This window comes from Macrotis lagotis, chromosome 5, assembly GCF_037893015.1.
Source record: "Macrotis lagotis isolate mMagLag1 chromosome 5, bilby.v1.9.chrom.fasta, whole genome shotgun sequence".
NCBI classification, from domain to species: domain Eukaryota; kingdom Metazoa; phylum Chordata; class Mammalia; order Peramelemorphia; family Peramelidae; genus Macrotis; species Macrotis lagotis.
Window position 1 is genome coordinate 167,988,426 of NC_133662.1, and position 13,866 is coordinate 168,002,291.

The following is a 13,866-nucleotide window of genomic DNA, read 5'->3' on the forward strand; positions in this document are numbered from 1 at the left end:
TGATAAAGAATTTAGATATTTTCCAATATTTATCAAGTTAGTTCTAAATATCTTAAGTGATTACTTCTCCCCATTGTCCTTTGGATAATTTTCTCATAATATGTACAACTGTCAAATTCCTTTAAGTTCCACCTTAAAAATACTTTTGGTTTTAACTCAGGTTTTCTCTGAGATAAAATCCTGGCTTACCCCTTTTCATTTAGATTATGATTTTTATATCAGTCCACAAATATTTATTAAGTGTTTTCTATACTTCAGTATTTTAAACTAGTTTCTCCTTCTGCCTTTTAAAAGAAAATTGTGCAGTTTACTTTGTGCCATTTTCTAGCTTCATAACAAACATTTATATTACCTTTATACCTCCCAAATATCTAATAGGCTGGTCCACGAAATCAAAAATATTTCCATGAATTATAAGTTGTGTGTCTTATCAGTCTAAAGACTGAAAACACACAAATTTAAACAAAAGTACTTACATAGTAGTCATGGGAAAGCCATATTGATATATCTTTAAAGGAGCACCTTTTTATTTTTTTGCCACACATTTTAAATACAAGGTGTTATTTTTTTTAAATGTACACTTCATTTGAGAAGATGGTAAACTGTGACCCTTTATGAAATATGGAAGTCCAGTGTATCTCTGTAGTTTTCTTTTATGTACTTTCACATTCTTCAGTGTATCACATATTGAGTTGCAAAAATCTAATATTCCCCCACTAAAAACTCCCTAAGGGCAGGAACATGGTTGTCTTATTCATCTTTTTATCTCTTGGTGTATAAGTAGAATGTCTTGTGTTTATTAGGTAATCAATAAATATTTGTAAAATAAATGATTTATTTGTTTTAAAGTAAGACTGCCCTATCAGAAGGTAAACAGTTTAATAGATATTTGGAGTACAAAGGGTAATGCCTAAGGGGAAAAAATGAGGCGAGGAGCACAGTTAATGCACCTGAGAGCTGTTCTTTCAAATCTGATTACTTTCTATGGCTAGTTTGAATGCCCTATACTTTTATCAATTGTCTCTTTAAGATTTTTTTTTTCATTAGGAGCTTTAAATCTTCCTTTTCTTTTGAAACCTGGATAGAGTAAATCAGAGGATACCTTTAACTTAAACTACTTTTTTTGACCTCCTTTATTCCTTCACTAATAATATCGCTACAGCCAAAGTGCTAATTTGTTCTTTCTAATTTGCCACATTGTGTTGTATTTTACTAATATTCACTGCTGGAACAATTAAAACAACAAGAAATGTGAAACATTTTTATAGACTTGTTCACTGGAACAAGCATTTTCTTTTGTTTGTAATGAAGCGGTGATCTGTTAGAATGTTCTCAATAAAACATTACCACGAAGGGAAAGAAAAATTTTGTCCTTGACAAATTCTATGAGTCAATTACAATTTTTCAAAATTTTCTAACTTCCAAACTATATCTGATGTTGAATAGACTGTGGGAAATACTCAATTGTTTCCTGAAAGCATTTTCAAGTGCTTTGAAAATATTAGGGGGCATTTTCAAAAGTAGACTCTTTATCTTCACACTTAAGGGAGAAAAAAAAATCTTTCCTAATTCCTAGTCTTCATTGTGGCCTAAACCACTTTATGTTTTATAATACAAGAGGGAAAAAAGTACTAGATTTGGAATCAGAGAATCTGGTTGGTTCAAATTCAACCTCTCCTAATTCAACCTACAAAATCCTAGGCAAGTAATTTATCTTTAGTCCTCAATTTCCTGTAATTTGATAAGGTTGGGATGGATAAGCTCTAAAGTTCCTTTAGTTCTAAGTCTATGACTCTCTAATATTTTGCAAATTGTTTATCATAATGCTATTTACCTTTACAGAAAGTTGTCATTTTAGAAAGATAAAAATGTATAGCTCAAACCTCAAAACCAGGTATCAGTTAAAGTTCAGTCCCAGGGTAAATATGAGTTTAATTTTTGTCCTCAATAAATGTGAATGATTTATTTGCTCCTATTATCCTTCTGAAACACTGAATTATCAGGCAAATACACATTAATACATTGCATTCTACAAGTACATACTTAGGCCATATTAAAGGATACTAATAAACAGTCCTCCTACCCACCATGCACTCTAAACAATTTTCAGAATTGATTATCTTCATTATTTACAATTTTTAAAAGGCAGTCAAAAGAAAAAAAATAAATAGCAACAAAAAAAAGACCATATTGTGGTCTTGGCTCTTGTCCATACTAATTTTGAGACCAAAATTGTTCTTAGCTCTTATAACAAATACATACAAATGTGCCCATAATGCATAAATCTGCATGTACCATGGCTAGAGTTTGCAGTGGATACACTCAGTCATATAATTCTGACAAAACAACTACTCTACTCTTCTGCAAATTAAAAAAAGAAAGTCTGTTTATCCAGACCTTGTCAAAGTATAAAAAGTTAAGGAATAAATCTGTCTACTTAGGATAAATAAAGTGGAGAGATAAATAATAATCCTCTTACTGTTATCTGTAAACAGATAGGCATTCTGGAAAATTCTGACAATCAAAAGTCCCTTTTCTCAAATCAGGGCATTTTGTCTGAACTATCCAGAGGATGATCTCTCCTTCACTTTTCATCGTAGACACAGTTCATTTGGGTACTCTATGTGTAATAACCATTTTTCATTAGTGTACTGTAGCAGCATGCAAAAAAAACCTTGGAGGCCTAAAATATAAATTTTGCATCTTCCAAGGGGTCTCAAAACAAAAACAAAAACCAATGTATACATTAGGAGAATTTAGAATATTAAAACAGATGTTGTGCTATTGAAATGGTAGTATAGACACCACTTAAATTGTTGGGCTTTTCTTTTTTGTTTCTTGATTTTATTTCCCATATTATTTATATAGCAAACATAATATAAAGCAGACTTTTTCACTTAAATTTGATAGAGCACAAAATATGCAGACACCACTTTTAGGAGGAAACTTCGGGGTTAGATCTTAAACTCCTGAAAATGGAGTTTATTATGGAAATGTTCACACAGTTTTAAAAAAAATTTAATGTGTAAACTTAGTCCAGTTTCCTCCACAAGACAACTACCTAAACAATTTCCAAAAGGATGCACCTATTTCAAAATATATTCTTTATGAACTCTAATATTAGAGATCAATATTGTTTTTTTAAGGGCCCTTATGTTTAGATTTGGTAAAATGGTAAAAGTATTGTCAAACAGACAATTCATCTAATGGTCCAAAGTATCTTATAAAGATAGCTTCTGACTATCAGGTCACCATCAAATAGTAACATCAAGAATATAAAGTCTACATTTTAAAAGATTTATACATGCAATATTTGTAATAATTTTACATTTTTTTTTAGTTCTATGCACCAATGTTTTGTGCCTCCACATTATAACAAGTATGAAAATACACCACAGGTGTGTATGTATACACAGTAGTAGTATAACCAATGTAATTCTAATTCAGAAAAAAAGTTTAAATAATTTCAGGAATGATAGAACTTCACAGTAGAAGTGGTGATTCTTTCTAGTATTTTTTCATTCTTCAGGAAAAAATATGAATTATCTATTGTAAACATATTCATAGCTATGAGTTTATTAGTATAATACTAAAACTTTTATTCATATGGTAAATAGCTGACCAACATGAATAAAGTATGTCATAACACAGTAATGTTTTCAGACAAAACAGGCATTTATTAAAAGAAATGTTTGTTATAAATATTTTATGTCTTGCATTTTAACTACATTTTCATAAATAACAATGTATTTAAAAGTGCTGAATATGATAGGATAGTCAGCAACGCCAGTGTAAACAGAATATTTTGTTTTTTATTCTGGATTTTTTTTATCCCATTTTGTCAAACACTACAACAGTTAAAATATTTGCATAGGGAGTAGAGAATAGCCCTTTAAATAGCTCCTGAATTCTGTATTAATTACAAAATCAAATTCACTTAAAAACAGTTTTAAAATGTTTTAGATTCATGGACACAAATACTTATATCAGGCTTCAAGTAAAATAAGTTGTCAAATAAAACTCCAAAACTGCCCTTTTGAAATACACTTAATAAATTAAAAATAAAGGAGAGGTAGTAAAAGAAAATGAAAAAGAAAACCTTAAATTTTAATATCATCCCTAGTATAAGGCCAGTGTTCTCAAGTGGTTATAACTATTTTTCAACTTTTATTCCAAGTCACATAGTTATTTTCACCAAGTTTATGATTTAAAAAGAAATAGCCTCCACAGGGGATACTAACATTTATAATGTAACACTTTAATATAAATATGAAGCTGATGGTGTTTTGTACATTAGGGTATTGTTTTCTTGAATGCCAAAAGTGCATACCCATATCAGCCAAGATCTTTGTTTACTTTCTTTCCTTCTTTGTTTTTCTTTCCTTCTTTTCTCTTTCTTTCCTTCTTTCCTTCTTGCTTTTTTTCTTTCCTTTTTCTTTCTTTCTTTCTTTCTTTCTTTCTTTCTTTCTTTCTTTCTTTCTTTCTTTCTTTCTTTCTTTCTTTCTTTCTTTCTTTCTTTTTCTTCACACCCACAAAAGAATCTGAGCAGCCAAAAAAATCTTTGAGTGCTGCACTGTCTCTTGAATTTCCAATGGAGAATTTAATATTTGGTATTTAACACTACTTATTTTTGGAAACTTCTTGTTCTTGAGGAACTATTTCAAAATTCACTAAGGTCTGAAGCAATTAGTTGTTTTCTTCAAAACCTTTGGTTAAAAACAAAGCTTGTCATGGGATTTGTCTTCAAGAAAAATATGCCACAGGACAGATGCTATTCATCAAAATGTTTTAAAATGCTACATGTAGGCAACCCTTTATTAAATCTTTCATATTCCAAAACTAAAGTATCAACCTATTTTTTTTTTCCTTACTGAAGTACATAACATTACACAACAGTGTTAGAACTGGATAGCCAGTCTTTAATAAATCAAATACAGTATCTGACATCTGAAATGTACATAGGTTCTGTTTCCTTATAACAATTAAAAACAAAATCAGCGCATAGATTTTGTCTTTGAAACATGATCCCTTCAAATGGTTTGTGCTTTTTTTTTTTTTGACTTTGCAAACTCTTCTGTAACGAAAATGCCACAGTTTTGGCAGTGAACAACCAGAGGAAGTCCCCATGATGGTTTTTTTTTTTAAATAAACAGCGATAAATAGCTCTTTTTTTTTACAGAAATATTGGCTTCAAAATCAGTGTATTGAATGCAGAATAGCATATTGAATCTCATTGTTACACTTTAAAAATTGGCTTTTTCTGTAGTAATTTATACTAAAAAAATGCAAACCCCGCTGATTTGCCGCAATTCTATGTAAGACCATATTGCACAAAATGTCCTTAAATACAGAGATAAGTTATGTTATTGGATTAAATATCACAACAACTAAGTGGCAAATGAAGCAGCTTTACCTTGCACATGCAATGTGAGAATACACAAGGAGACTGTTCATAGGACTACAAATACATCTTGCTTGCAGTTAAAGTGAGTGGTGTGTAAAATACATATCATTTGGCAACTGCATTGTTGGTTCCCCCCCGAAAAAAAAAACAAACAACTTAACCATAAATGACCTTGGTAAAAATGGAGACAAAGACCAGAATATGCTGTATTTTTTCACAGTAGCCTGAGTAGTGCTAAACTGTAGTTCTCCAGGAACTCAGCTTCTGATGTTATGTAACTACTTGAATTTCCCACCCCAGCCCTCCAAAATGATTCCCTCCAACCCCTACCCCTCCAAAAAAAAAATGATAACTAAGATTCAGAAGTAGAGCCAGCAGTACTTTCAACAAGAGACTTATAAATCTGAGAGTTCAAAAACCTGGGAAAAGAGTCTCTGTGCATTAAAGTATATATCTGAAGTTGGGCGTCTTCATACATGTGAGGATTAGGGTCCAAAAGATTTCTATTGATCACCTCTCTCACTCGAGAATCAAGACTGACCTGTGAGAAATAGAAACTGACATGTCAAATGATGTTGGGAGGAAATGAAATAAAATTAGTACAGAAAAGCTATTTAGATAAAAATTCAAGATTAGATCAATGCCTTAATCCTTGATAATCATCTTTTAAAAGCAGTGCCTCAGCACCATCACTTATCTCTTATTAGTTCTCTATCTGTTGACATCCCTCCCCTTCAAATTCCAACTTAGACTGAACTTCATTCTTTATGAAGCCTCAGTCTACAACCCCTCTACCACTTTACCTGGCCCTCTTCTTTGCATGTATCTCACTATCCTCTGTACAAAAGTTCTTATATATACCTTGTCTATCCTTTTGAGAATGGAATAATGATAGCTAACATTTATATAATGCTCATTTGGGCCTCACAATAGCCCTATAAGATACGTAGACTGAGACTTGTGATTTGTCCAGGTTCACACAATCAGTCAAAGTCTAAGGCAAAATTCCTAACAAATCCAGAATCATAACAGCTGTCACGTATCTGCCTCTGTGTCATATCTTTGTATCCTGGATATCTATCACAAATTCCAACAAATACTATACATTTAGCAAATCTTTTTTGAATTAATACCATGAATGTTGAAATATTTACTCTTTTCCTTGAAAAACTGTGTTTAAGAAGTTAAATAAAAATTAGATATATTTCAATCAATGCACATTTATTTTATCTTTGGAGGAAATTAGGATTTAGTAGTTTGTCCAGGGTCACACAGCTAGTAAGTGTCTGAGGCTGCATTTGAACTCAGGTTCTCCTGACTCCAGGGCCAGTGCTTCAGGAGGTACTCAAAATAGAGGGCAATAGAAAGGTCTTCTGAAAGTGGTGACATTTAATTCAATCTAACTGATATCGATCTTTAGAACAACTGAAGATGGCCCTAGTTGCAGCGAGAGAGACCTTGACCTTTTTTTAGGGTTTTTTTAAAATTTTTGCAAGGCAAATGGGGTTAAATGGCTTGCCCAAGGCCACACAGCTAGGTAATTGTTAAGTGTCTGAGGTCAGATTTGAACTCAGGTACATACTCCTCACTCCAGGGCAAGTGCTCTATCCACTGTGCCACCCAGCTGCCCCTGACCTTGACCTTTTTTAAACTAAAGTCCTTAACAGCACTTGTTTGACTGAGGCAATGTCCAATTAGTGATTAAGGCTAGTAAGAGATGAAGCCAAGAATGGTCTCTTTTACCTACTCGAAAAAAAAATCAGTCTGGGAGGGGAAGATGCTCAGGGTAAAATGAATTGGAGAAGGAAATGGCAAACCATTCCAGTATCTGAATGAACACAACAGAACAACTTTAGACTTTCTACTGGAGGACTTTCTAAATGGTGAAATAGAGATCATGAAAAAGAAACATTTTCTTATATAAGATGCTTACATCTTTCCTCATACGTACTAGTCAAAAAATCAATTAATTAAACATTATTCAACAGCTACAATATGTCAAGTACTCTTCTAAGAATTGGGGTATACCCCCCAATAGAGGAGACAACAAGGAAACAACTATATACAAACAAGATATATATGTTTAGTAAGTAGGAAATAACAAAGGAAAGGCACTAGAATTAAGAGATTGAGAAAAAATGACATTTTTAGCTCTTTTCAGAAGCCAGGAAAAGTCAGAAGGAAGAGTTCAGTAGGGAGAACATTCCAGCTATGAGAGACAGTCATAGAAAATATCTGGAGGAGGCAGATGGAAGGAGGAATAACTAGGAGGCCAGTGATACGGGATCAAAGAGTAGTGCGTGATGGGGAGAAGAGTGTAAAAGTGGAAAGCAGGAGGGTGCTAGATTAGGAAGAGCCTTGAATGCCCAGCAGAATTTTTTATATTTGATCATGGAGGTAATAAGGAACCATTGGGGTTTATTGAACCACTGGAATTTATTGAATATGGAGGAGACCTAGTCAGATCTGCACTTCAGGAAAATAACTTTCATGGCTGAATGGAATATGAATTAGAGTTGGAAGAGACTTGAAGCAGTTAGACTAAGTATGATATGGGGGGTATATGTACCTTCAATCCTAGTTACTCAGTTCTAGATAGGGAATAAAGTAGAATACAAATTTATATTTACATAATTCCTAATAGGATAGCAGAATTTTTTTTTTAGTAGCAACAGAAATCTTAGAAATAAATATATGAGGGCCTAGCAGACTGGTTAGCATCCAAAAGTTTTCTTAGCCTAGTTCTACCTTAAGAAGAATATGAAATATTTTCATCCCATTATTTCTAATTGGAATCAACACCAAATAATAATAATTCAATCAATTAATTAATTAAACATTATGTACCAGGCACTGGGAGATACAAACAACAGGAAAGGACAGTCACTTTCCTCAAGAAACTCACAAAATAACTCAGATTTGTGTTAGTTCTTTTTATCTTTACAAGATACTTTGGTACAATATATGAGGTAAGTATGTAATGTAAGTGTTATGGCCTCCATTTTGCAGAGGAATACCCAAAGACTCACAGAGCATTTATCCAAGATCAAGAGACTAATAAGTATCATAGCAAGGAGGTGAATGATGGTCTTCCAGGTTTTGAAAGGCTTTAAAATTAAACAGAGTATTTTATATTCAATTTTGGAGGTAATAGGTAGCCACTAAATTTTGTTTGTTAAGGAGAATGGAATAATTCACACCTTTAAGAAGATCACTGTGGCAACTGAGTGAAGAATAGACTGGAATGAGGAGAAACTTGTGGCAAGGAAACCAGTGGTATATTTCAATAGTTTAGATATAAGGTGATGAGGACCTGCACCAGGGAGGTTGCAATGTCAGAGGAGGAAAGGAGTTGCATAAGACAGATATTGAAAAGGTAGAATTAATAGGGAATGGCAAGATTGGAAGGCAGATGAGGAGTAAGGAATTGAGGATGATACCTACTTTGTGAATTGGGTGACTGGAAGGATGGTTTTGAGCTCCCTTTCTGGGGATAAGGAAGTTCATAAGTCAAGAAGTTTTAAAGGAAAGATGAGTTCCATTATGTATTTGTTGAGTTTAAGAAGACTGTGAGACATCCATTTCATGATGTGTCCAATATGCAGTTGCAGATGTGGAACTGGAGGTCAGCACTGATGTTTTGGCTAGATAAGTAGATTTGAAAATGATCAGGATAGAGATAAGGAAATTCATTGAAACTGATGAGATCAGGTGAGAGAGAGCCCAAGTTGAGGGTATCTACCCTTCTCTTAAGAGAACCCATTTTCATTTGGACTATTTGTGCCTGATTTGTGATACAGTCCTTTCAAGCTCATATGAGTCTGATCAAACATGGTCAGATACACTGTGTACCTTGACTCCAACATAGTGATGTCATTTTGGTCCTCCTTAAGAATGAAGGACAAGGGGATGCAGTGGATAGAGCACTGGTCCTGGAGTCAGGAGTAGCTCAGTTCAAATCAGGCCTCAGACACTTAATAATTACCTAGCTGTATGGCCTTGGGTAAAGCCACTTAACCCTATTGCCTTGCAAAAAGAAACCCTAAAAAAAAAGAATGAAGGACAATGATCAAGCAACCAAGAGAGCCCAGGTTGCAGACATCAATAATTAGTGGACATGAAGTAGATTAACAAAGGAAATAGAGGAGTGGTCGTGCAGGTAGAAGGAAAATCAGAAGATAGCAATATCATGGAAACTTAGAGAGAAGAATGTATAAAGAAGACAGAAACAGATATTGTCAAAGGCCATAGAGAAGAAGGTTGAGGATAAAGAAAAAGAAATTTGATTTGATGATTAAGAAATCATTGTAAATTTTGTTGAAAATAGTTTCAGTTGAATAGGTTGGAAGTCGGATTTCAGAGTTTAGAAGCGAGTAATGGGGTGAGAAAGTGAGGGAATCAATTGTGGATGATATTTTTCAAGGGTTTAGCCACAAAGGGGAAGAGAGTTAGAAAAATATAGGATGGTAGCTGGAATGAACAGAGATAGGCCCATGTTTTTAGGCAGCAGAGTGAAAGATGAAAGATTAACTAGAAAGTGTAAGTGATAGAGCAAACTATTGGAGAAGATGGGATGAAAGAGAATAGTGTGCAAGGGACCTAAGACTAACCAATCAAGAGGTTAGCCTTGGCAAGAGAAGGGAGCTCTTCATAAGAAACACTAGTGAAGGAGGAGATAGTGGTAGAAAGCATTTGAGTGATATGATATGAGTAGGAAAGTGTTTTCAAAGGATATCTTCTTTTTTTTTAAGTGAAGTATAATTTTCATCTGAGAGGGTGAGGAGAGATGAAAAGCCTCTGTGGTAAGTGGAAAAATGATTAGCATAAAAGTATAAAAGAATTAGCTTGATGCAGTGAGGGTCGAATTAAAATTATGCAACATAAATTTGTAGTGGATTCAATCATATGGTTTTCTTTTTTTCTCCATTTTCATTCAGCAACATATGAAGAAGACTGAAGCTAACTGATAAAAGTAGAAGTAATCCAAGGTTGAAGTTTTGCTTGTTGTGATCAGCAATAGAATAAGGGGACAAAGGACTTGAAAGAAGATAGTGTACAGTTGAACAAAACTCACAAGCAACTGAGGAAAGGAAGCAGAGTAGAAACAGTCCAGGTATGGTGACCTGAGAAAGAACTAAAGGAAATGCAGGTGATGGTGAGGATGAAGAACAAGGTTAGGAGTCATAAGAGAGAGGAAAAGATATTGTGATCCTAGAAATGAATGGAAGAATTCATGAATTTGCAAGTAAAACACAGTGATGACGAGATTGAGTATGTTCTTTCTTCTTTGTAATTATTATGTGGGGTAAAAAAATTAAGTCACTGGAAAATGAATAAAATGAGGAACTGAAAAAGGTAGATTACTTGAAATGGTATAAATATGAACTTTGAAGTCCTTTAGTATAAGAACAGGTGTTGGGGAGAAAACACTATGAGCCAGGTGCTCAACTAATTTAGGAAGGAAGGAAGAATATTTTAGGGTTCACTAGCTAACAACTACCAAAAATGGTTTTATGAAGGAGAGGGTAGGGAGAGATCAGTTCCAGTGATGATAAATTAGTATTTGTATCAATTAGCCTGTGTGGTACTAGCCAGCCAAAAAATTCCTGTGGAGTAAGAAATTATTCAAAACTTTGATTGTTATTCCACTGGAAAACAAGGGCTAGTAATAGAAATTTGACAGGTTGTTTGATTTATTCATGTATTCAAGTCTTCTCTTATTTATTCACAAACCTATATGTGTGTTTAAATTTATACCATGACCAGAGAGTTTACTATTTTTGGTTAAGGTATCTTAATGAATTCATATTGGCTCTAACTTTCTTCCTTTTTCTTCACTTGCTCTAAAAGATTTAGAAAGTTTCTAGAGTAGGCCTCAGCTCTAGTTCATGTCACAATTATACAGTCCCAGGTCTTATCCCAGTATTAATTTATACAATCTGGATGAAATTTTCTAAGGCAAGAATTCTTAACCTGGGTTTTAGGAACTTGTTTTTAAAAAATACTTTGATAACTACATTTCAATGTAATTAGTCTTCTTTGAAATTTTATGTATTTTATTTTATTTTATTAAAAGTTTATTCTGAGAAAGCCCAGATTGTCACATGATGTCAATTTTTTTTAAAATTAAGAACCCTGGCTTCTTAATACCACAAGGTACTGATTACTCCAGTTGGTAGTGATATCCCCTAATCATTACTTTATATTTACTTTGTATATATTTTAAATGTAGTCATAGTGTATCTCCAAAGTTAAATAAAAGATCATTGGAAGGATCTCTTCCTTTCCTTTTTTATATATTTGTATTCCCAAGTCCTAGTAAAGTGTGACACAAAGTGGATGTTTAATAAATGCTAATCAATCTATTGCCTAATTTAAAATTAGGTCAGAATTTATTGCCCTCAGCAAAATGATACTTTTGTATTGGGCCATTTAGATAGCTTATAAATTCCCCAAATATAGAAAAAATCTGTAAATGAATCACTGAAAATATGCTTCAGTTTCAGTTACAAGGCGATAACTACCTAGTAAAAATCAATATCAATTTATTAACCCTTTTTCTTGCTTTCCTTTAAGATATCCTTTGGTTTCTGCTCAATGGACATTTAAATTTTTTATCTTAACCTGATTCAGTTTATTTTCAACTGCAGGGTAATGACAAAATGAAATATTTTCTAAATATGCTCCAATATTTAGGTGAACAAGGATACAGACTTACAGCTAAAGCTCAAAATAGCTATAGTTCTCAATTTCAAACCCGAGAAATCTTCATTATCACAGAAGTTGAAGTCTCACTAATTATGAAGAAAAATTCTCTTTTTTTAAAAATTTATTTAAGGTAATGAGATTAAGTGACTTTCCCAAAGCCACCCAGTTAGGCAACATTAAGTGTCTGGGGTCAGATTTAAACTCAGGTCCTCCTGACTCCAGGGCTGGTGCTCTAGCCACAAAAAAATTCTTAAGAATCAAAAAAAAGGTAGAAAAGCTTAAAATTTCTAACTTACAGAAATGAATAAAAGGATAAAATAAAAAGGGTAAATAAAAAAGTAGAATAAAAGGGTAACTAGATTCTAAGAAACCAAAGTAACATTTCTACATTGCTTTGTGCTCAAGGACTATAAGGAAACTGATGATTAGCAATATTTTGGCACAACAGTAAGTTGAAAAGAATTACAAATTTAATAACTAATGGCTAAAATATACTTTTGAAAATTACAGACATTTGATTTTTAAAATACCCATACCATAATATCTTACTGCTTGCCTGAGAAATATTCTGTATTGGTTAGGGGTATTTGGCAAAGGCAAGAAACAAATATAAACCCTGAGAGTACTACCATAGTAACAGGAGATTGATTCAGACTATGGCATCCTTGTCTTCAGCAGGAACTCTGTTATTAGATTGAGTCACAGGCTCATTGGAGAAAACTAGATTTTGAGTCAGAGGAACTGGAGGTCGAGTCTCCTAGCTCTGCCAATTACTAAAGCTCTGTAACTCTGAGTGTTCTTAATGTCTCTGAGCTTCAATTTAATTCTCTGAAAAAACTGGAAATATGATGTTTTGCCGAGTCCAGTTGTTCTGAAGCTTTTTATGCTGGGAAATTGATGACATAAATATTGAAAAAAGGGAAAACAACATTGAATTGATTGTATCTACCAATGATTTGCTACTCTATAAGCTATCCAAATGGCCCAATACAAAAGGGTCATTTTGCTGAGGGCAATAAATTCTGACCTAATTTTAAATTAGGCAATAGATTGATGAGCATTTATTAAACATCCATTTTGTGTCACACTGTACTAGGACTTGGAAATAAAAATATATAAAAAAGAAGAGATCCTTCCAATGCTCTTTTTATTTAACTTTGGAGATACACTATGACTACATTTAAAATATATACAAAGTAAATATAAAGTAATGATTAGGGGATATCACTACCAACTGGAGTAATCACTACCTTGAAGTGAGCTATGGATTCCAAGGGGCTGGAGGGGAAGTGTATTCAGGTGGAGGCAGAAGGCAACCTGAACACAGGTTGGGAGAGGGGAGATGGGATGTCATTTACAGTAAACAAGTGGAGTGTCTGAGATTAAGAAGTTATATAATAAACCTGAAAAGAAAGGCTGGAGTCAGATTGTGAGAGACTTAAATGGCCTATCAGTAATTTGTATTTTTTCTTAGAGACAACAGGGGGCCACTGAAACTTCTTGATGAAGAGAGCAATGTGATCAGACAAGTATAATTTGGCAGTCGTACAGAAGATGAATTTTAGAGGGGAAGGCTGGAGGCAAGGAAGCTAATAAATAATTCAATTTACTAATTAGTGGAGATGAAATCATATAATTTTTACATTTTGAAATTGTCTTGAATGAATTCTTAATTAATTCTTACATTTTTAGTATTTTTGTTTGTTTAATAGCATTTAGGTTAGACAGATTACAATCTGAGATAATCCTTGCCC

General features: G+C 33.3%; 1 protein-coding gene across 1 annotated transcript in view; it reads right to left on the reverse strand.

The window, feature by feature from the left end:
• Positions 1 to 5,686: 5,686 nt before the first annotated feature.
• RGS17 (regulator of G protein signaling 17) overlaps positions 5,687 to 13,866 on the reverse strand; it is a 54,639-nt gene continuing 46,459 nt past the window's right edge. The window contains exon 4 of the mRNA XM_074190282.1: positions 5,687 to 5,945. Within this exon, the coding sequence (XP_074046383.1) occupies positions 5,757 to 5,945 (189 nt within the window). The 3' untranslated portion in view covers positions 5,687 to 5,756. The remainder of the gene's footprint in view (positions 5,946 to 13,866) is intronic.